Source organism: Octopus bimaculoides, chromosome 5 (assembly GCF_046866305.1).
Source record: "Octopus bimaculoides isolate indiv1 chromosome 5, ASM4686630v1, whole genome shotgun sequence".
Lineage (NCBI taxonomy): Eukaryota > Metazoa > Mollusca > Cephalopoda > Octopoda > Octopodidae > Octopus > Octopus bimaculoides.
In genome coordinates, this window is record NC_142932.1 from 108,148,626 (window position 1) to 108,171,577 (window position 22,952).

Below are 22,952 nucleotides of genomic sequence, written 5' to 3' on the forward strand. Positions count from 1 at the left end.
ATACAACCAAAATCTTACTTGGATATTCCGGAAGGAAGCAGTTGATCTTGTAATGGTACATAACATTCAAAATCACATCAGCTCAGTAACAAAGGATAGCCATAACATATCAAGAGATCTTAACCCACATCTTAGCAAATCACTGCTCTGGAGCATTTGTGTGGGTGTTAAGAACAATTATAAATTTTATATGGTTTCATCCCAAATGATGGTTATAAATTGGCATGCACATGAAATACAAACTAGAAGGAGAAGAGCAAGCACTGGCAGAGGGTGGTAGAAGTTTTCTTGGCCAACAGGTAGTCATGTCACTTTGACCATCTCAACAAGCATGAAGACTTTTATTTTTTCCTCTAACCATACATTTTCACACACTAGCTACTGATATTAAGCACAACAGTCTTTAGCAATTAACATTTGTAATGTCAACAAGGAAATAAATATGATTCATTAAAACTGAATATTATGGTTGGTTTTATGTGGGAAATGATGCACAGCTTGAACAAATTTCCAGCTCTCAGCTAACCAAGCCACAATATCATTGTCAAATAGGATCCAGTGATGAGAACTGGAAATGAGTAATCTATGACTTCCACTGCAGCTGATTATGTTGTGGGATCACATGGCTCACTTCTTACATCTAGCCCAGGCCTGCGCAAAACTGGAGAGGAAACTGGAGAGGACATGGATGTAAAAACCAGACTGGATTAGTTTATGCGCAACTCCAATGTCTTCCGAGACAAAAGGATGACAACAACAATATACACAGATAAGGAAATAATTTTATTCTCAAATGCAGGATAGTGCTAAGAATATAGCAAAACAATATTATTATTTATCCTGTTCATGCTATTATTAGCATTATCCTGCGTTTGAGAATAAAATTATTTCCTTATCTGTATCTTTCAATACATCTCAATGCTTCTAAAGCAAACTCTGTTTGTTGGCTTTCAACATAAGTTGAATTTAACATATATATATATATATATATATATATATATATATATATATATATATATAGGAAAGAAAGTGATTTCAAATCTTACCAATGCAACTAGTATTTTACTAGCAATTTTTACAACCCTCTCTTTTCTTCTTTTATCCACAAGAACAGGTGAATAAGGAATATTTGGATATCTAAAAGTAAAAAAAATTAAAAAAACATGTAAACGAACAGATGAAGAGAACATTTTTTGCTTACAAAAAAATTTCTTAACCCTAGATGAACCTTAACTGAACAAAACTATGATTGAAATCACTCCATCCATGACCATTTCATCTATTTTTGGGGTTAAGACTACAAATTCGATGGCTGGCACCCATACCAGTGGAGCGCTAACAACACCAGCCGAGCGTGATCATTGCCAGAGCAGCTGTCTCACTTCCGTGCCGGTGGCACATAAAAAGCACCATTTGAGCGTGATCGTTACCAGCGTCGCCTTATTGGCACTTGTGCTGGTGGCACATGAAAAAACATTCGAGCGATGTCGTTGCCAGTGCTGCTGGACTGGCTCCGGTGCAGGTGGTGCATAAAACACACCATTTGAGCGTGGCTGTTGCCAATACTGCCTGACTGGCCCTCGTGCCGGTGGCATGTAAAAGCACCCACTACACTCTCGGAGTGGTTGGCATTAGGAAGGGCATCCAGCTGTAGAAACTCTGACAGATCAGATTAGAGCCTGGTGCAGCTATCTGGTTTGCCAGTCCTCAGTCAAATCATCCAACCCATAGGTCTCACTATTAGTGATAGGACGTTAAACGATGATGATGATGATATGTATATAAGGAAAATAAGACAAGGTAGAAAATGCTAAAATAATTTTATTGTGAAGAACATTTTAGTACTGGTTTCAGTTTTTGCAACTTGTTCAACTTAGAGTAAAGCATGAAAAACAATTAAATTGTGGAAAAATTAAATGAAATATTTAAAAAAAATATTTCCATAGTTTTCAAATGCAAGGGACATTTTCCATTTTTTCTGTCTGTCTCTCTTTTTTACTCATGTTAGGTCTTGGTAGCAGGTAGTAGCAGTTCTAATATTTGATCAAATATTAGAACTGCTACTACCTGCTACCAAGACCTAACATGAGTAAAAAAGAGAGTCAGAGACAGACAGAAAGCAGGAAAATGTCCCTTACATTTGAAAACTATGGAAATACTTTAAAAAAACATTTCATTAAATTTTTTCACAATTTAATTGTTTTTCATGCTTTACTCTAAGTTGAAAAAGTTGCAAAAACTGAAACCAGTACTAAAATGTTCTTCACAATAAAATTATTTTAGCATTTTCTACCTTGTCTTATTTTCCTTATACATATCAACTTGTGTGTTCCTTTTCAACCTTCTACACACTCACTCACACACACACACATATTCTTTCTTTGTGTTCAGTAACACAGTTAGGGCAGGGCAAGGGGGTTGATCTGTACACAGGTGATACTTTTATGGACATGGCACTTTTGGGCCTGCTGTTTAAGAGTATAGGGAGCAAGACGGGTGGGGAGCAAACTCAATGGTTGCCCCAGGTGGCACACACTCTATCCATCCCACTGTTTGTATTTGATGATGATAGTTCTGCTAGGAAAGGTTTTATGTAATAATATAAATACAAAGATTCTGTTAACGGAATTCTAAATGAAATCAAAATTAAATCAGTTTTGTTTGATAAAAATGAAACTTCTTTTGTGTGAAGAAAAACTTATGACTCAAGAATGTACAAAACAGCAAACATTTGTCAAGCCTTAGTCCTACTGGAAACCACATATCTCCTCTACAGCAAGACATCTGTTTCTGTTCCTCTATCAAGGCTTAACCTCTCATAACCTGACACAAAGCCAACTCTCTTGATATAACCCCTCCATCCACTGAGGGATCTTTTTCTTTGACTTGCATATTACTTGGTGACCTTGCCAGTTCTTGGTGCCATGTAGAAAATACGCAGTACACTTTGCAAAGTGGTTGGCAGTAGGAATGGCATTCAGCTGTAGAAACTATGCCAAAGCAGAGAGAAGAGCCTGTGCAGTCCTCTGGCTTGCCAGCATTGAAGGTGGATATTAAATGACTATGATGATGGTGGCAGTAGTGGTGATGTCGATGGCAATGACAATGATGACAGCAATGATATTCAAACAAATAAAACAAAAAGTTTTGAATTCAATGACACTGACAAATAGCATTGATTTTTAAGGAGCTCCTACCTGTTTCCTTACTCTTTATGCCTTGTAAACAGAAAACAGATGCAAGTCTTGTCACATATAATGATTTCAAATTTTGGCACAAGGCCAGCAATTTCGTGGGAGGGACTACATTGACCCCAGTGTTCAACTGGTACTTATTTTATCGACCTAAAAGGATAAAAGGCAAAGTCGACCTCTGCAGAATTTGAACTCTGAATGTAAAGACAGATGAAATGCTTATTTCTTTACTGCCCACAAAGGGGCTAAACATAGAGGGGACAAACAAGGACAGACAAAGGGATTAAGTCGATTACATCGACTCCAGTGCGTAACTGGTACTTATTTAATCGACCCCGAAAGGATGAAAGGCAAAGTCGACCTCGGCGGAATTTGAACTCAGAACCGTAGTGGCAGACGAAATGCTGTTAAGCATTTTGCCCAGCATGCTAACAATTCTGCCAGCTCGCCACTTAGTCCTGTCACTAATAATGAGACCTACGAAAAGAAGCACAATTCCATTTTGTAAACACAGCAACATTTGCTATACAAATGTTAAAACCAGACATTTTGAAATAATAACAAGCACTACATCTCATCAAAGGTGCATGTACAGTACATAGAATTATGTACAAAAATCAGGAAAGTGAACAGTGTATGAGTCATGATCTACATGTGTACATGCGTATATGGAGGTGGGGATATCAGGTGTAGTGTTGGCGAATTTCAGGAAGCATGGAGGTTTTAGTTGAGTAAAATTACCCCTAATCCTCATCCTTGATGGCATTTCATTACATAAATGAACAATTGCAAGAATAATACTTTTCCTCTGTTTATTAAATTTTACCTTTGCTTTCTTCGAGACAGAACAGAATCCTTGTTTTCTAATGGACTGCAGGATGAAAGTCTCTTTTTCTGAGAATAATCCCCATCATGTAGGTAAAGCAAACCAGGAGGGAGCTTATAAGAGAGATAAAAAGAAGTTAAATAAATTTTACATAATTTAGAATATTTGAAACAATAAAATGGATATGTAGCGTACACTTGAAGGAAATTCCTCTCCTCTCTGTTATATATACATACATACATATGAACGTAGTAGAGAACAGCTAGCCTTTGGCCGCATTTTGGACCCTGTTGTGTCCACTACTCTGATTGGTTGGTATTGGCACAATTGTCTCTTGCTCTATCGCATGCCAATATGCAACCCAACCAATCGCAGCCTTCAAATAAGGTCATGTGAGACAGTCTGTTCTCAACCCTAGTTTGAGCCGACTGCTCCCTATAAAACTCCAGCTTTACATCATCATGATGTCTTTGGTCCCAGACCTTTTAAGGTCTAGCCACTGACCACACAGGATGCAGCAAGTTCCAGGGACAACACAACAGCAACCACATGGAGACTCATCAATTTCGTCCAACAGCATTCAACGACCTCCATCTCCGTCGCCACCATTCGTCCTAACATCAACATCATCTCTCTACGTACACAGCAACAAGCAACACTGCACAGGTTCTAACATAGCACTGTTCGTGAATTACTTCACCATGGTTAACAGCGAATATACAACCTGCGAGAACTCCCGTACCAAGTGACCCAGGCAGCAGCATTACAGCCACAACTTCATATACAACATGTACCTCAATCAGCTCTGCATTACAGCCACAGCTTCATGTACAACGTACCCCAACTGGCTCTGCATCATCACCGTAACTTCTTGATACAGCATGTGGGAGCATGTGCAAGATTGCCAAGGGGTGGGGAAGTGTTAAACTAGATGCTTGTAAGTCACATAATCATATCTATGGTGGACATTCTCTTGGATTTCTCTTGCTCATTTGTTGAGTATTACTTCGAAAACATCTCTGAATAAATTATGCTGCAGCAGCATAATTATAACGATAAACATTATTATCATCATTATCATAACTTTGTGGAGGCACGTGGCTTAGTGGTTAGGGTGTTGGACTCATGATCATAAGATTATGGTTTCAATTCCTGGACCGGGCGATGCGTTGTGTTCTTGAGCAAAGCACTTCATGTCACATTGCTCCAGTCCACTCAGCCGGCAAAAATGAGTAACCCTGTGATGGATCAGCATCCCATGCAGGTGGGGAATTTATATGCCACTGAAACCAAGAAAATAGACTTTATGAGCCTGGCATGGCTTGAGAAGGAAACACTTCTTCTTATCATAACTTTAACACTTTTTTTTTAATGCTGATATGAGTGGGGTGGGTTTTCTTTTCAGTATTTCTCACATGTTTGGTGTCCAGTATCCTTCAGTTTCATATAACCAGCAGCAATTTATATTTTACTTTATCTAATCAGTATTTCAACATTGCATACTACTTTTGTAATTGTAGTAACATTTACTAATAGCTGATTCGAATCATATTTTTTTTTAAATGACATTAAACATACTCACAGGATAAACAACAGGTTTTTCATATTTGAAGCAATTTCCAGAAGGACTGAACCCATCTTCTCGTTGTATTACATTCATGTGGTATTTGCTAAATAGGAAAATTAACAATATCTATGTAATAAAACAGTTCTGAAAGAAAGTTTGAAAATATGTTAAAATAGACTGACTGTCTGAGAGATAACAAGCAATCTATAACATAGACTCACCACTGGTTTGGAGTTAATACGTCACACACACACACACACACACACACAAACAGACTCATAAACACACACACACTCTCACACATACACATATAAACACACACAAACACAAATGCAAACACACACAGACACACACAAACACAAATGCAAACGCACACATACACACACAAACACAAACACACTCACACATAAACACTTACACACACACACACACACATAAGCACAAATTCACACGCACACAAACACACACACTCACAACACACAAACATATGCACAAACACATGCACACATACTCACACACACACACACATGCACAAACAAATACAAATGACACACACACTCACACAGACACAAACACACTCACTCTCTCTCTCTCTCTCACACACACACACACACACACAGAATAGGTAGGTAGAGTTATAATCCAAGCTGTTTCTTCTTGAAGCACACGTGCATATTCTAGTACCTCAAAATTGTATGTAGATGTTAAAACTGTGTGTGTTAAAAAAAAAACACTGGAAAATAGCTTTTGCAGAGTGATTAACTAACTACATATCAAAACAGGAGATTGCAAAAATTATTTTCCTGTATTTTTTAACTCTTATGCATGCTTCACACAATTATAATGTCTGCATATAATTTTGGCATACTAGAACATACAGATGTGCTTCATGAGGACACAGCTTGGATCATAACCCTATCTACATAATATTCTGCTCTAATATAATCCACTAGATTATATTTCAGCACTTATTACTGTTCAGTTTCTAAAATGGAAAAAATACATTTGGATGTCTCACTAAAGGAAATTAAAGTATTATCCAAATGTAAATTTTGTATTGCTTGATTCTCTTCCTGATAAACTTCTAATACAAGATTTTATACCTGTTTATTCTACTTGTACACCTTTGTAACTCTTATTGAGAAATGAAACACATGTAATGGTGAATAAATAATACCAAAATTTTTTTCCATCTCCCATTTTGATACACACACGCACACACACATGTTTGCATGTGTGTAGAAAGAGAGGGTGAGAGGGAGAAAGATGGAGCAATTATATAATGATGGAGCCATTTTAATTACGTAAAAGCACATACAAACTGTTAAATTCACTTGGCTTTCAGTTCTTGAGTTGTGAAAATGTTTGTTGCACCACTACAGCCTGGTCAGTTGCACACTTCCACAGCAATGCAGTGGAACAATATTGGGGATTTGAATGCAGTGATGCAACAAAAATTTCAACATCATCATTTAATGTCTGCCTTCCATGCTGGCATTTCCAGAAATAAATGAAAACTAGGTTTATTGGATTTTTCTGTATTTTTAGATGGTTAAAACCACTCTTCCAAGATGTGATTGTTTCAGTTTCAAAACACAGTTTCAGGATATGAACTTAAATGACAACTACATCTCTTTTACATACATTCATGCATACATTCCTATGCAGTGAGGGAGAATGCCCGCACAGCTCTATCACTTTGCATGGCAAGCTTATTGGAAGCCCTCTTATCTCTCCTTTGGTGACCACCTCATCCTGTTTGCCTCTGGAGTCCAACAAGGTGATCTACTTGGACCTGCTCTATTTGCACTGGACATTGATGATGTTACCAAGATGGGAGCTGACCTGGACTTGAATGTCTGGTATCATGATGATGCTTGCTTGAGGGGCCCATGCAACTGTGAGGATGATAATTAAGGAATCTGGTCGTAGGGACCTTAGTATTAACAATTCTAAATGTGAACTCTAGCTCCTCAACCATCCAGCTTCACATCAGACTGTAAACCTGTTTACAGTCTCCTTCCCCTCTATTGCGATTCTTCCTTCATCAGCATGGTGCTCTCTTGGAGCCCCAATTACTGACAGAGCTTTCGAGTACATCTTTCAATTCAAGATGGCTAACCTCGAGCCACTTTTAAAAAATCTTGAAGTAGGCTTTTTTTATATTTAAGAATTACATATCGATTCCTAAGTTATTGTATTTTCTCAGAGTTAGTACCTCTTATAGATTCTTGTCGAATCTCCAATGCTTTGATGATCTAATGTTCAGGAAACTCAAATCCTTGGTCAATGTCAGACTCTCTCCAGAATCCCACCATCAGGCTGCATTGTCCATAATACCAAAATTTGGTAGTCTAGGTCTGCATAAGTGCTCATCTCTGTTGTCTTTCCTCCATCTATGCTTGCTTCCCTTTGGTAGGCAACAACATCTTCTCTCCAGCATGGACTAGTTCCAACAGGGAGATGGATGAAGCTCTGTTTTAGAGGAGAGAGCTGAATTTGACAATTCTTGTGACAGTTGAGGATAAATGGAAGCAGAGAGTATTAGACAATCTGTGTTCAGGTGCTACTTTCAACTCTCTCCTTGATCAACCTGATCGATTTTCAATGCGTCACCTACTTTCTGCTAGTGCAAAATTCTCAGGGAACTAGATGGATGCCCTGTCTGAGACCAACATTGGTGGTCAACTCAGTCTAGTTGAGCTCTGCAGCTCCATCACACTCAGAGTGGGAACAAATGTCTGTGGGGGATTGTGGTAGGCTCCTCAATTCCACAGGTCTTTGCAGTTTGTCTTTCCACATAAATGCTGGTCACACCAACCTAAACTTAATCATTAAGTTGACCCTGGCTCAGGTTAATATCCTCTCCATTCTGGAGCTGGTGAGATTATCCAGAAGTGATGGGAAAAAACCAGATGGCCTTACCCTCTGTCCCTGGGCAAGAGGTAGGTACTTCATCTGGGATGTCATAGTCTGTGACTCCCTTGCTCCCTCCCACATCTTGAATGCTGTGGTAAATGGGAGGTCCACTGCTTCCATAGTCAAATGGAACAGAATCCTTAAGTATCGGGACCTATCAGTGAACTATCTCACCCAGCCTGTAGCATTTGAGACATTTGGAGGGGCTGGGCTGCTAATGGTGAAGTTCGTGTCATCATTGGCAGCTCGCCTTACCAAGGTGATGCCCGCAAGGGTGCTTGGCTGTTCTAACACCTTAGACTCGCCATTGCCCATGCAAGTCTGTTGGATTGCTTCAGTCGGTTCCACTGAACCTTGTGGTTTGCGACCAGCTGAGGCACTTGATGTTCAATTGGTGTTTTGTCATTTTTTTTGTTTTCTTTCTTTCTTTCTCTTTTTTCTTTCTTTGTTTCTCTTTTTCCATTTTTATTTTTGTATATTTGTTAAATGGATTTGTATACACCAACATTATATATATGTTACTTATGATTGATCTTGAATAAACTTTAGCTTATATGTATATATGTGCGCGTATAGATACATGTATATATATATGTGTGTGTGTGTGTGTGTGTGTGTGTATATATATATATATATATATATATGAATATATACATACACACACATGTATAAGTATGCATGTATGTATGATGTACATATATACACCCACACATACATACACGCATACGTATATACATACACACATATATACGTAAGTGCATGTGCGTGATCGTGCGAGCGTGATATTTGAGCCTTTCAAAAATATTAAAATATATACTCACAGCTTATAGGCCACACACTTGACAAGAGCATCAGAAGACATGATTTAAATTAAAATAAAAATGTAATCAATATTTTTTTCATTCCCCGATTTTAAAGTTTTTTTTCTTTTCCTTTTTGCTTAGCCTTATATTAACGATTTAATTCACCTCTACTTGACAACGTCTACTTTGGCTGTTTTGTTTAGTGGAGGCGACTTCCATTGTTTATTTGTTGTTGTATAGTGACGCTGTGGGCATGGTGATTAAGGGGGCACTACTCAGTGATTCGTTAAAAATTTATTTCACGTCCGGTATAACCGGTTCGTTTCCATTGTGAGTAAACAGATACACACACCCATTGACACAGATAAGAATATGTACTTTGAGAATATTGCTTAGAGAAAGTACGTTGATATTATTGTCTTAATCCTTAACATTTTAAATTTCAAGCCATTGTTTCCTTTATATCAATTAAATGGCGAGATCGAGGTTACTACTTGGTTTGACCTGTGGTAAATACATCTGTAAGTATTAATACATGAATGGATTTTCAAATGCATGCGATTTGATGTCTTAATGTAATGCAACCAAGGACTAAATAGTTCTACTCGCACAGATACAAATAATTTATTATTTATATGTTTAAATGTGTGTATGTGTGTGTGTGAGAGAGAGAGAGAGAGAGAGAGAGAGAGTGCGTGATGTGTAATTTAGGGTATATTTAATGAATGTAAACAAATATTTGCCATTCAGGCAAATATTTGTTTACATTTATTAATTATACCAATGGTTCACAATTTCTTTCGACTTCGTGTCGTGCTAAAAATAAATAACATTAATAAGTTCACGCACTTTGCATGATAAAATAGTATTTGCTAGCGCATCTCACGTGGAAAATTAGAAATTACTGCTGTGTTTTGTATGTTAAGATAGGAATTATTGACGGATTTCGTGTGGGAAGTCGAAAATTTAGAAAAAAAAAAAAGATATATATAGATGCTCATTGTTTACTTCATTTTATTAGTCATACTCATGTTCTACGAAACTGAATAATGCATTTTTCAAGATTCCCAGCCATTAAGATGAATTTTCCGAAGCCTTAATTTCTAAAATTCTGAGGCACACCACGGCGTCACACCGCACCGTTTGAGACTTCAAGGAATAAGCTTTTGTGCGGCTATATAAAAAGAATAAGGAAGTGAAATAAAAAGTGTGTACCTATAATTGGAATCGTACCCCGTAAAAGAAGTCTTATTTTCGGTATGAGAATTTCTATGGAAATATTTTGGGATAGAATATCAATCTCTGCTTTTCAATATTAAAGGCAAGCTTAAATCAAAGATCCTAGGAAGAAGCATGTATGGAGCCGATGGCGATTTTCAAGATGATTGCGTTAGTAGCATTAAAAGGGCAAGTTTTTTGCAATTTAGCTTCAGGTTAACGCTGAATGCGCAGACTTATGGTCGAAAGTATTTCAACTATAACCATCCTGTTTCTATCCACAATGTAACTAGGACAATTTATCCAATGTATCTTTTCCTGATGTGGTAGAGTCTGATTTGAAGGAGACTTGGATTGTTTTTGTTGTTGTTTTTTTTTATGTAGCAGGTCAACCGACCAGAGACTCCGGATCTATTCCATTTCACATAATAGATCAGAGACGCCTTCTGTATCTAATGTTATTGCTTAACCCCAAGTCAGCTCTGATTGAATAAACGTATGACAAAAGGCAATCCAACTGTGACCAGCCTGCCTTTTCCTATGTTCAGTTAACTTACATTATTCAATCACTAACGAAGCTAGAGAGTGTGCCGCCCGAGGTGGCCCTTCAGTTTACCCTCACCCCCCAAAAATACATATTGTCTACAGCGGACGGTCCCCTCTTCCCCTACGCTAGTGTATTCAATGTATGCTTTTGTAAGATAATATAATTTGAGGAGGATTTGGCTACTGTTTCTAATATGTCAAGTAATCACATACATATTCCCTTGTTGACTCATTTGGCTCAAGTAGTGTCAATTGTATAGAAGTAAAACCCTATACTATGAATGGAGCTGTTCGCCGAGCTACTTTTTGACTTGGTATATGAAGTGGTTATATCCATATAAGATCAATCATACTATATTGGTGAATCGTACCACTATAAATCAACAGGGCTTGAATATGCCGACAGAGCTATCTATATATCTTTCTATATATACATATAAGAGGGATGACCACTAAGTGGACATCTATTATGCTAGAAGAAGACCACCTATGGTCTGACCACTAAGAAAAATTGTTCTCAAGAAAATTCAGCAAACGCCAGAACGTAAGCGAGCAAAACATACGTTCTGGCGTTTGCTGAATTTTCTTGAGAACAATCTTTTCTAAGTGGTCAGACAATAGGTGGTCTTCTTCTAGCAAAATGGATGCCACTTAGTGGTCTTCCCTCTTATATGTATGTAATATAATTTTTCCGAATCTTCAGATTTTTCGACATGCTAGGCCACCGGTTTTAAATTAATCAAATTAATATTCAATTTTTCACCCTTATTATTTAAATATCTCTCTTTATATATATAAAACTGAGCATGTCTGTATGTGTGCATCACAAAAACTCGAGAACTACCCAACTGATTTCATTCAAATTTTACACATGCATTACTTAGGGTCCATGGAGTATCATGCTTAATGTGAGCCTACAGTGATCTCTTAGATTGTTTCAGTATTACGTGTCAAAAGTGAATTAAAATCTCTATTATGTGATACAATAGTTTCACTTTTAATAGTTTCACTATGTATATATAAATATACATGCGTGTAAGTATATGTATCTATATATATATATTTGTATATCTTTGTGTGTGTGTGTGTGTGTGTGTATATATATATATATATATATATATATATATATATATATATATTTATGTATATATTAATATTATCTTGGTTGAAAAACTTCGATAATGCAAATATGTTAATAGTTACCAGGGTAGCAAAAATCACACAAAAACTGGGATATTACACCCGGTTAAGGGTTAGAAATTCCATGTCAAAGTGATGTATTTTGAGTTGATATAAAGAATAATAATAAATGGAGCAAAACGCATATAATAAGGAATTAAAGGAACTTATTGATTATATGTGTTTCGTTCCATTTATTATTATTCTCTCTCTCTCTCTCTCTATATATATATATATATATATATATATATATATATGTGTGTGTGTGTGTGTGTGTGTGTGTATGTATATATATATATGTAAATATATGTATATATATGTAAATGTATGTGTGTTTTTTCCAGTGTTTACAAATAACACGGAAAAAATAAATAAACAGTTACCAGGGTAGCAAAAATTCACACAAGTAACAAGGATGTAACAGCCTGTTTATAAAGGTAGAAACTCCAGGTTTAGGTGAAATGTTTTGTATAATATAGATCAATAAATAAATGGAGTTAAACGCAATGAAAAGTGACCTTTGGAGATATGCTGTGTTTGAGACCATAACCATGGCTTATGCCAGTGCTGCATAACCATCCCATTTAAGAGTACCCTTCAATCATTGGATAATAAACTATGCTTGCAAAGACCTGTTGAGGCAAGTTAAATCATTGTCATGGCTGGTGACAGTTCTGCCTGATTGGCACCCATGCCAGTGGAACGTTAAAAGCACTGTTCAAGCCAGGGCTGCTAATTGGCTCACGTGACGGTGGCACATAAAAAGCACCATGTGAGCATGATCGTTGGCAGCGTCGCCTGCCTGGCTCCTGTGCTGGTGGCACATAAAAAGCACCATTTGAGTGTGGTCGTTGCCAGTGCCATCGGACTGGCTGCTGCGCAAGTGGCACATAAAAAGCTCCATTTGAGCATGGTCGATGTCAGAACTGACTGACTGGCCCTTGTGCCCGTGGCATGTAAAAGCACCCACTACACTCTTGGAATTGTTGGCGTTAGGAAGGGCATTCTGCTGTAGAAACTTTGCCAGATCAGATTGGAGCCTGATGCAGCCTTCGCCAGTTAAACCATCTAACCCATACCAGCAAGGAAAGCAGATGTTAAACGACGATGATGATGATAATGATGAAAGTATTTTCATGGAAGCACACTGTTCCTTCATTTCAGCCATTGCAAAAATCAATGAACAGGGGAGAAGCACTGCAAAACAAACATGTACCATGTAGCAGTACAATTTCACCTATCAATGCCGGTTAGTAGACTGATGCCTTAGGGTTGCATCATGTGGCTGCTAGTGGAGTGACAGAAGCCCGAACTATGATGGGCTTGTCCCACAGAGAACATTTCCGATTACTTTTGAGTACCCCCTCATATATAATGTATATTTTCATAATATTTATTTGATTGTGAAATTTAGTTTTCCTTTTAATGGTCTATTCAATTAGTGAAATAGTAAACAATAGATTTACCTTGTAACCATACAACTAAGTGGCTCTTCTAGAAGGAAAATACTCTAACATAAAACTTGCAATCAAAGTAACATTAGTCATCTTTCAATATTTGTCATTGGAACTTACTATGGTGACTGAGGGTGTCTGTTTTGCAGTGCTTCTCCCCTATTCATTGATTTTTGTAATGGCTGAAATGAAGGAACAGTGTGCTTCCATGAAATTCTGTTTTCTGCTGGGGAAAACAGTGGCTGAAACATTTATCATTTAATGTGAGGTGGCTGTCATCTAACAAGATAAAGCTTGCTTCCCAACCACATGGTTCTGGATTCAGTCCCACTGTGTGACACCTTGGGCAAGTGTCTTCTACTATAGCCTCGGGCTAACCAAAGCTTTGTGAGTGGATTCAGTAGATGGAGAATGAAAGAAGCCTGTTGTATATATATATGTGTGTGTGTGTGTGTGCGTTTGTGTGTCGGTGTTTGTCCCCCCCCCCCCAACCATTGCTTGACAACTGGTGTTGGTGTGTTTACATGCCCCGTAACTTGGTAGTTCGGCAAAAGAGACTGATAGAGTAAGTACTAGGCTTACAAAAAATAAGTCCTGAGGTCAACTAAAGGCAGTGCTCCAGCATGGCTGTAGTCAAATGACTGAAACAAATAAAAGAATATATATATATATATATGCTGGTGCACCAGCATGACCGCAGCCACTTGGCTGAAACACATAAATAAATAAATATATAATCATTATATGTCATTTTATATATATATCTATATATATTTAGTGAAAAGGTTTGAGAAAAAATTCAACATGGTGTATTTTAGTAAAAACTATAAAAAGAAGGAAAATGCACAGAAATTTTGTTGGAAAAAATATACATGTTTTTATGAAATAAAACATTTACATAGCCAACTGGTTACACTTATGCTAATCATGACCAAGTAGGTAATAATAATGTTGTAATTTCATGCTATCATACTAAGTTTTCATTCCATGTTAGTAAGGGAACACACACATATGTATATATATATTTTATTAGATAATAGAAAACAAATAATATCATTAATATTTCAAAAATATAATTTCCTCTATGCACACAAATGTTCACAACCACATAAATATTAATTATAATAATTACCATAAGTACATAATTATGTAATAATAATAATTATTATTAATGATTAATTATGTAGTTATGAACAGTGTAGAAAAATTGTATTAGTGCTCAAATGAGTTTGAATTTAAACTCTTCATCCAGGGCTGGGTTCACATGTAGACATATATCTACCCATAGATATATGTGTCTATATGTATCTCTCTCTTTATGTGTCTCATATTTTCCCTCCCTCCATCCCACACTCTCCCTCCCCCTCTCTATATATATGTATGTATGACAGAGTGTGAAAGAAAAGTTGGGCAAAGCAGACATTGGAGCACAATGCAGTCTTTGTACCCATTGGATTAAACTATCCAACCCATGCCAGCATGGAAGATGGATGCTGTGTGTGTATGTATATGTGTGTGTATATATATATATGAGTGGCTGGTGTTAGGAAGGGCATCCAGCTGTAGAAACTCTACCAACTCAGATTGGAGCCTGGTGTAGCCATCTGGTTCACCAGTCCTCAGTCAAATCATCCAACCGATGCTAGCATGGAAAGCGGACGTTAAACGATGATGATGATATACCAACAAGAAAGTAGAGGGGATTAATAGGTGGTATTCATCAACTTGCAGACATTGTATTGTGTCAATTTACTTGTTTATTTGTTTACTAAAAGGACAATAATAACAATATACAAACACATGTGACATATTATGTCATATCAGTAATTATAAAAATGACATATAGTGACAGAAAATGGGATAATATCTTACAGCTGTTTCAGTCTAGAGGTGACATGCCTCATTCTATCTTTATCACTCCAGTAGACTGAAGTAATTAATAGATGAAATAAAGGTACATGGATGATTCTCTAGGCCTCTTCAGAGATTTTATAAAGTTCATGAGGTTAAGTTAGAAATATAAAAATATAAAAACCGTAAAAACCTACATATATATGCATATTTTAACATATACATAGATATACATAAATAAACATAAATACATATATGTACATACACAAATGTCCATACATGCACACAAATGAATCAATTATTATTGTTATTATACATGAGGAGGACACATATATATACACACTCACACATACATACATACACATATGTATACATAAACATTTCCATATGTTTAGTCAAACAAATCGACCCCATCACTTATTCTTTGTAAGCCTAGTACTTATCCTATCGGTCTCTTTTGCCGAACCGCTGAGTTACGAGGACATCAACACACCAACATCAGTTGTCAAGCAATGGTGGGGGAACAAACACAAACACACACACACATATACAACAGGCTTTTTTTAGGTTTCCATCTACCAAATCCACTCACAAGGCTTTGGTTGGCCTGAGGCTATAGTAGAATACACTTGCCCAAGGTGTCACACAGTGGGATTGAACCCAGAACCATTTGGTTGGTAAGCAAGCTACTTACCACACAACTGCTCAACGCATCTGAAAAAAGGGAAATTTGTTTATATATATATATATATATATATAGATATATACATATACATACATATATATATATATATATATATATATATATATATATATAATTGTGTGTGTGTAAGTGCACACCAGTAAGTTTCATAGACATATATAGGTATGTGTTGTTGCTGTTGAAATGGGTAAAGAAGAATATTGATACTTAAATATTTTTACATTTCTGTTTTCCATGTTTTCTGATATTGTTTGCTCTCACTATCCTTTATAACCAGTCATAAATTTTATGCAGTGCCATGCCTGCTTCTGAAGCAATGAGATACTGGAGTTTAATGCAGCGTTAAATATTGAGCTCTAAAATCTGGGCCATTTCTCTCTGGCATAAGCACCTACTCTGTATGTGTACATACTCAATATGGAAGTAAAGTGCAAATATTTATCATGGTGCTGAAATTACTACTTAGTTTCATGAACGTCATGCATCACATAGCTGATTTCTGAGGTATGATAAAATAAAGTGTTTGTGTGTGTATGTGCATGCGTGCGCGTATATACATGTGTGTGACATGTATACATTGACATTTATTTCCAGCTTGAACCAGGACTCAATCTACTCTCTGTAGTTCAGACAATTTTTTTTTCCTCATTATATCCATTTCTGTTATTTATCTGCATATATATATATATATATATGTTAGGGACGACCGTGCGAACTCATAAAAGGAGATATGGTGACGAATGGAAGAACAGAGGACTCCTTTTATTTAAACGTGTCACACGGTCGAACATACAAATATATATATCAATGATGATATACATGATATGTTATGCGACGATAACATAGATGACCAGTAATGAAAGACCACAACCGTATTAGATGAATAACAGAGATATTTATTGTAGCGTTAAAGATGTATGTCTGTGTGAGAGTGTGAATGCGACATATAAGAACATAATCAAAGACAGGCCGTCATACAAAGAAAAGTGTGTATGTGAGTGATACATGTGTGTATGTGAAATATTACAGCAGAGAAAGAGTCAATGACACGTGAGCAATTATACCAGATCTTGGGTACACAATAAGAAAAGTTCTGTATGTGAAAGTGAGGGAGGCTGAGTTTGGCAGAGCTGATCACTAGTTGTGATGTCGAGGCATCGATGCCTAGCCGTGATTCTTGTTATACAGATGTTCGTCGCTGGCTGTGGTTCTCTTGTCTGTTTGTTTACTGTGGTGAAGCTAAGTCACCTAACAGAATCGAAGAGAGAGATGGGCCGCGGTAGTTTGGTGTACATATACTGTCGTGTAGACGCTGGTGGCGATTGAGGCTGCTTGGTAGTAATCGTAGAATCGTATTGGTCATGACGATGATGCTGGACAGTAGTAGTAGACTCTTGTTGCTGATGTGGCGACGGCGGAGGTCATCGTGGCTGGACGAAGCTGCTGAAGTGGTCGCTGGAACTGCTGCTGCTGTCGTGTGGTACACGGAACAGTTCTCAAAGAGAAACTGGACCGAGACAAATTATTGGGTATGAGTTGATCTATATATAGCGTTAAGAGGGCTCCAAATGCCTTTAGAATTTTACTCTATCACGTGACCTTATTAGGGGCCGTGATTGGTCAGTTTGCGTTCTGGCGGGAAAGGTTCGAAGAAGTTGCCGATTCGAATAATGATCAGTCACGTGATGGACAAGGAATGGGTTCTCTACTACGCTCGCATTTATTTATATTTAAATGAGAAGATTGTATGTAATGGCGATAGTAGTTTGTATCTAATGGCGGGAGGTAGTTTCACTACATATATATATATATATATATATATATATATATATATATATATATATATATATATATATATATATATATATATATATATATATATGCGTATGCATGTATATCTGATTATCTAAGTATCTGTCTATATCTATTTTAATCTGTCCTTTTACTACGTTTCCTATACTTAGCATATCTAGCTTACACCTGTTGTATCCATCTATTTGCATTTTTATCTGTGTACCCATTTAATATTGGCATAACTACAGGGTTTTACCCCCCAGACTTTGGGTTGGAATTTACTTCTATTGAGAAAAAAAATATCGTGTGCATGTTATTTTTAACGAAAGTTTTCTTATGACGGCTTCTCTTCGCTGTCTAGAAATCTACGGATGCACATACGCACATAATAGAGAAAAATGAAACAAATATGGAGGACTTGCTCCGAAACACCACTGAGTGGGGAACGCTTCTCAAAAATAACCTGCAGTTGTTTCCTTCAAAATTCCTACATGCCCGAAATGTACATACATCAAGGTATATTTGTAGAAAATTTCACGAAAAAATATTAATTTTCCTGGAAGTTAAGAAGAATTTAAGTGGACTCTGTTGGAATTTCCGAAAATTGTCCCCCACCCCCATTCCAAAACACTTTCACCGGAAATTTTTGTATATTCGGATTCTACATAGTAAATACTATATGCATAGAAAATTTCATTAAAAAATATTCATTTTTCTGAAAGTTATGACCTCCCAAAGTCTGGGGGGTAAAACCCTGTAGTTATGCCTTAATATTTACCTATATGTGTGTATATGATTCTTTATATGTATATGAAAATTACATATGTGCACACACACACACACACACACACACACACACAAATATATATATATATATATGCACAACATCCATGTTCCATGCTGGCATGGGTTGAACAGTTTGATCTAATGGGTCCAAAGACTACATTGTGTTCCAATGTCTGCTATGACATGGTTTTTCTGGTTGAATGTCCTTCCTAACACCCATCAATGTATTCTGGGTGCTTTTTCATGCCACCAACACTATTGAGGTCACCATACAGCTTTCAAACCTACAAAACCCAAGGAATAGTGGTGGTGGCAATGGCAGCAGTGGCAGCAGTGGCGGTGATGGTGACAATGGTGGTGGTGGTGTTGGGCATCCTTATGTTTGATAGGGGTTAAGGTATGAGAGTGAGAGAAGAGGTTGGGGTTGAACAGATTCATGTTGTAGAAGAGCTACATGTCTACTCACATTTAGGAGAAAGAGTGAGAATAATGTGGTAACCCAAGGAGAGAAATAGTGGTGATGGAGTCCAGGTGGCACCACATGATAAGAGATGAGTAGTAGTTGATGACTGTCTCTCTTCTCTGCTCTGGTGCTGCGGCTTATCTAATCATATCACTCTCTCACTGCTAACTGTATCATGTATATTTCATCATCATCATCATTGTTTAATATCCACCTTCCATGCTGGCATAGGTGGGATGGTTCGACAGGAGCCAGCCAGGCGGAAGCCTGCACTTGACTTCTGTGTCTGTTTTGGCAGGGTTTTCATAACTAGATGCCCTTCTTAGCACCAACTATCCAGCAGAGGGGCCTGCATGCCTTTTATGTGACACAAGCACATGCGAGGTCAATTCTGGCAAGGTTTTTACAGCTGGATGCCCTTCTTAATGCCAGCCACTTTACAGTGTGGACTGGATGCTTTTTAAGTGACCCCTGCACTGATAGGGTCACTAAGTAACTTGTAAGACAAAATCTTTTGAGAGTGGAGGGGCATTGGAGGAGGTGATCTTGTGTCAGATGATGCAAGGTTATAGTGAGACAGAGACAGAAACAGGTGTCTTGTTGTAGCGGAGGTACAAGGTTACCTGGTTGGAGAGAGATTGAGAGATCAGGAATGAGGACAGAATCAGGTGTGCTGCTGTAAAGGAGATACACGGTTTACCCAACCTAAGGGAAGAACAGGAGAAGGAGAGAGAGAGTGAGTGGGAGGCAGCAGGATAGAGATGGTGGCAGCAAAGTGCTGGGCATACTCACAAGGGACGGGGATAATGATATAAATGGGATGATCAAGATGAGAGAGATAAATGATAGCAAGTGCCAGGTCATACCCTTGAGGTTCGAAGGTCATAATATAAGTGGTAGGACATTGCCAAAGAAGCATAAGTAGAGAGTGGGGAAGGGGAATGCAGTGAGTGGTGAAAACCTGGGTATATAGGAGTGTTGGACTACCAGATGGCAATGATACAGAAAAACAGAACTGTGAGGAGTGATAGGTAACCATAGTGCATGAAGGAGGGAATGTGAGGAAGAGAAGAGATCTGTTGGTTTCTTGGGGTAGGGTGTGTGAAAAGTTTTCTTGTAATGTGTGGGTGGAACACATAGGTCAGGGGCTAGTGGATAGCAATGATACAGTGAAACAGGGCCAAGGGGATAGGATTGGGGAGTGGGAAGTAAGCATAGTACATGAAAGAGGAAATGTGAGGAAGAAAAGAGATGTAGAGATATAGTTTGGGTTGTTGTAAAAAGTGTATGAAAAGTTTTCTTGTTATGTGTGGGTGGAACACAGCCCTTCTAGAACTCAGTTTTGCTGATGTGGGTGTGTCTTCTCAAGAACCTCATATTGCCAGACATCTCAGTCCATTGTCATTTCCTCCATGCGGCCCAACATCCTGACATTAGTCCTTACTACTTCACCCCATGTCTTTCTGGGTCTCCCTCTTCTGTGGGTACCATCCACTTTCAGTGATCAGCACTTCTTTATGCGGCTGTCCTCATTCATATGCATCACTTGTCCAAACCAATGTAGCCTTCTCTCTTGCATGCTACATTTAATTCCTCTTTTTTCTCAATACATTTGCACTGTGATGTACATGCACACTGATGTCGCAAATCCAACAGAGCATACTACCTTCGTTTCTCTCCAGTCTATGCATGTCTTCTGCATTCAGAACCCATGTCTCACTACCATGGAGTATAGCTGTTCACACACAAGCATCATACAGTCTACCTTTCCCTCTGAGAAAGTGTCCTTTTGTTACCAACAGAGGTTATAGCTCTCTGAACTTCCTCCTTCCTATTCTTATTCTAGAAACAATACTTTCAGAACATCCTCCATCATTGCTAATTTGGTCACCTAGGTAACAGAAACTATTTACAACCTCAAGAGTGCCTTTTGGGCGTTTGAGAGAATCTAAGTGCTTATTGCTCCTGCACATCTGTCACATACAAAGACAACTTTATCTGTTAATCTACTTGTCATTCCACTGCGCTTCTTATGTGTCCATAGCTTACACTGAGTGCAGCGAATGGAATTTCTTCCAACTCCTTTCCTACATATTGAGCAGGGCCATTTACCTGATGGAAAGAGAGTTTTATCTTCTTTCTTGCTAACAACAACTTTGGTCTTTACTAGGTTAACTTTAATACCCTTTGATTCAAAGTTTTTTTTCCATGCCTGGAATTTCTTCTCCAATTCTGCTAAAGATTCCGCAATAAAAATCATCATTTAGTGTCTAAAGATTCTGCAATCATCGTCATTTAGCATCTGTTTTCCATGCTGGCATGGGTTAGACAGTTTGACTGGAACTGGTAAGCCAGAATCCCAGTCGGATTTGACATGGTTTCTACAGCTGGATCCCCTTCCTAATACCAACCACTCCAAGAGTGTAATGGATGCTTTTTACGTGACACCAGCAATGGCCATGACTACAACTTCACTTGGCTTGATAAGTCTTCTCAAGTACAGCATATCACCAAAGGTCTCGGTTACTTGCCATCACCTCCGTAAGGCCCAACATTTGAAAATCATGTTTCACCACCTCGTCCTATGTCTTCTTGAGTTTACCTCTTCCACAGGTTCCCTCCACAGTTAGAGATTGGCAATTCTTTACAAAGCTGTCTTCATCCATACACATCACATGGCCATACCAGCACAGTTGTTTCTCTTGCACACTACAACTGATGCCTCTTATGCCCAACTTTTCTCTCGAGACGCTCACACACTGTTGTACATACATATATATATATATATATATATATATATATATATATAAAGAGAGAGAGGGAGAAGGGGAAGAGTGTGAGAGAGAGGGTTAAAGAGAGAAAGAGAGAGATACATATGGATACGTATATCTACATTTAGATATTTGTGTCTATATGTGAACCTGGTCCTGGATGAAGAGTTTAAGTTCAAATCCATTTGAACACTACTATGTATTTTCTATACTGAGCATATCTAGCTCTCACCTATTCTCTCTCTCTCTCTCTTCTCTCCCTATGTGTGTGTGTGTGTGGTTCAAAACTATACAATAAACAAACGACAGAGATAAGTGAGAGAACAACAAACATGATGTAACAGTTTGATGCTTAGGAAAAATGGAAGAGTCTTTGACATTTCGAGCTTACGGTCTTTTACAGAAAGGAATGAGGAGAGAAAACAGATCGAGAGACTAAAAAAAAATGGAGATATATGTTGTATTTTATGCTATGTTCTAAATTTATTATATTTCATTATATGATATATATTTTTGTATATATTGACTTTATAATGTTTTTGTTTATTTTTTTATGTATTGCACTGTTATATTTTGATTTTTCTTTTTTTTACCTCATTTTGTTTTTCATTATATGAATGGATGTATGTCAATTTGTGTGTGTGTGTATACACACATGCACATGTGTGTGCACATATGTATGTAGATTGATAGCTGAGCAATAAGATGACTGATGAATTTACAAACAAGTAGATTGATATAAGCATGTCGTCATGGTCTGAGTCAGCTCTTATTCAGAGTTACTACCTCCTATGTAGGTTGCAGGACCATATCTCACTGAAACACTCATTTTCTGTAGCTAAATACCCACCCTATTGCAGTGTATAAAGAGTGTATTT

The 22,952-nt window shown here is 37.6% G+C and overlaps 1 protein-coding gene across 4 annotated transcripts in view; it reads right to left on the reverse strand.

Moving 5' to 3' along the window:
* Positions 1-16,683, reverse strand: part of LOC106883084 (uncharacterized) — a 34,315-nt gene extending 17,632 nt beyond the window's left edge. The window contains exons 1-4 of one of the 4 annotated variants that reach the window (XM_089352904.1): positions 16,482-16,683; positions 5,603-5,690; positions 4,021-4,133; positions 1,047-1,137 (exon numbers count right to left, since the gene is read on the reverse strand). In XM_089352904.1, the coding sequence (XP_089209030.1) occupies positions 1,047-1,137; positions 4,021-4,133; positions 5,603-5,680 (282 nt within the window). In that variant the 5' untranslated portion in view covers positions 5,681-5,690; positions 16,482-16,683. Of the gene's footprint in view, positions 1-1,046; positions 1,138-4,020; positions 4,134-5,602; positions 5,691-5,808; positions 6,001-9,327; positions 9,965-10,524; positions 11,099-16,481 lie in introns of those variants that run through there. The other 3 variants (XM_089352905.1, XM_089352903.1, XM_089352902.1) reach the window with 3 other exon arrangements.
* Between the last annotated feature and the right edge of the window lie 6,269 nt (positions 16,684-22,952).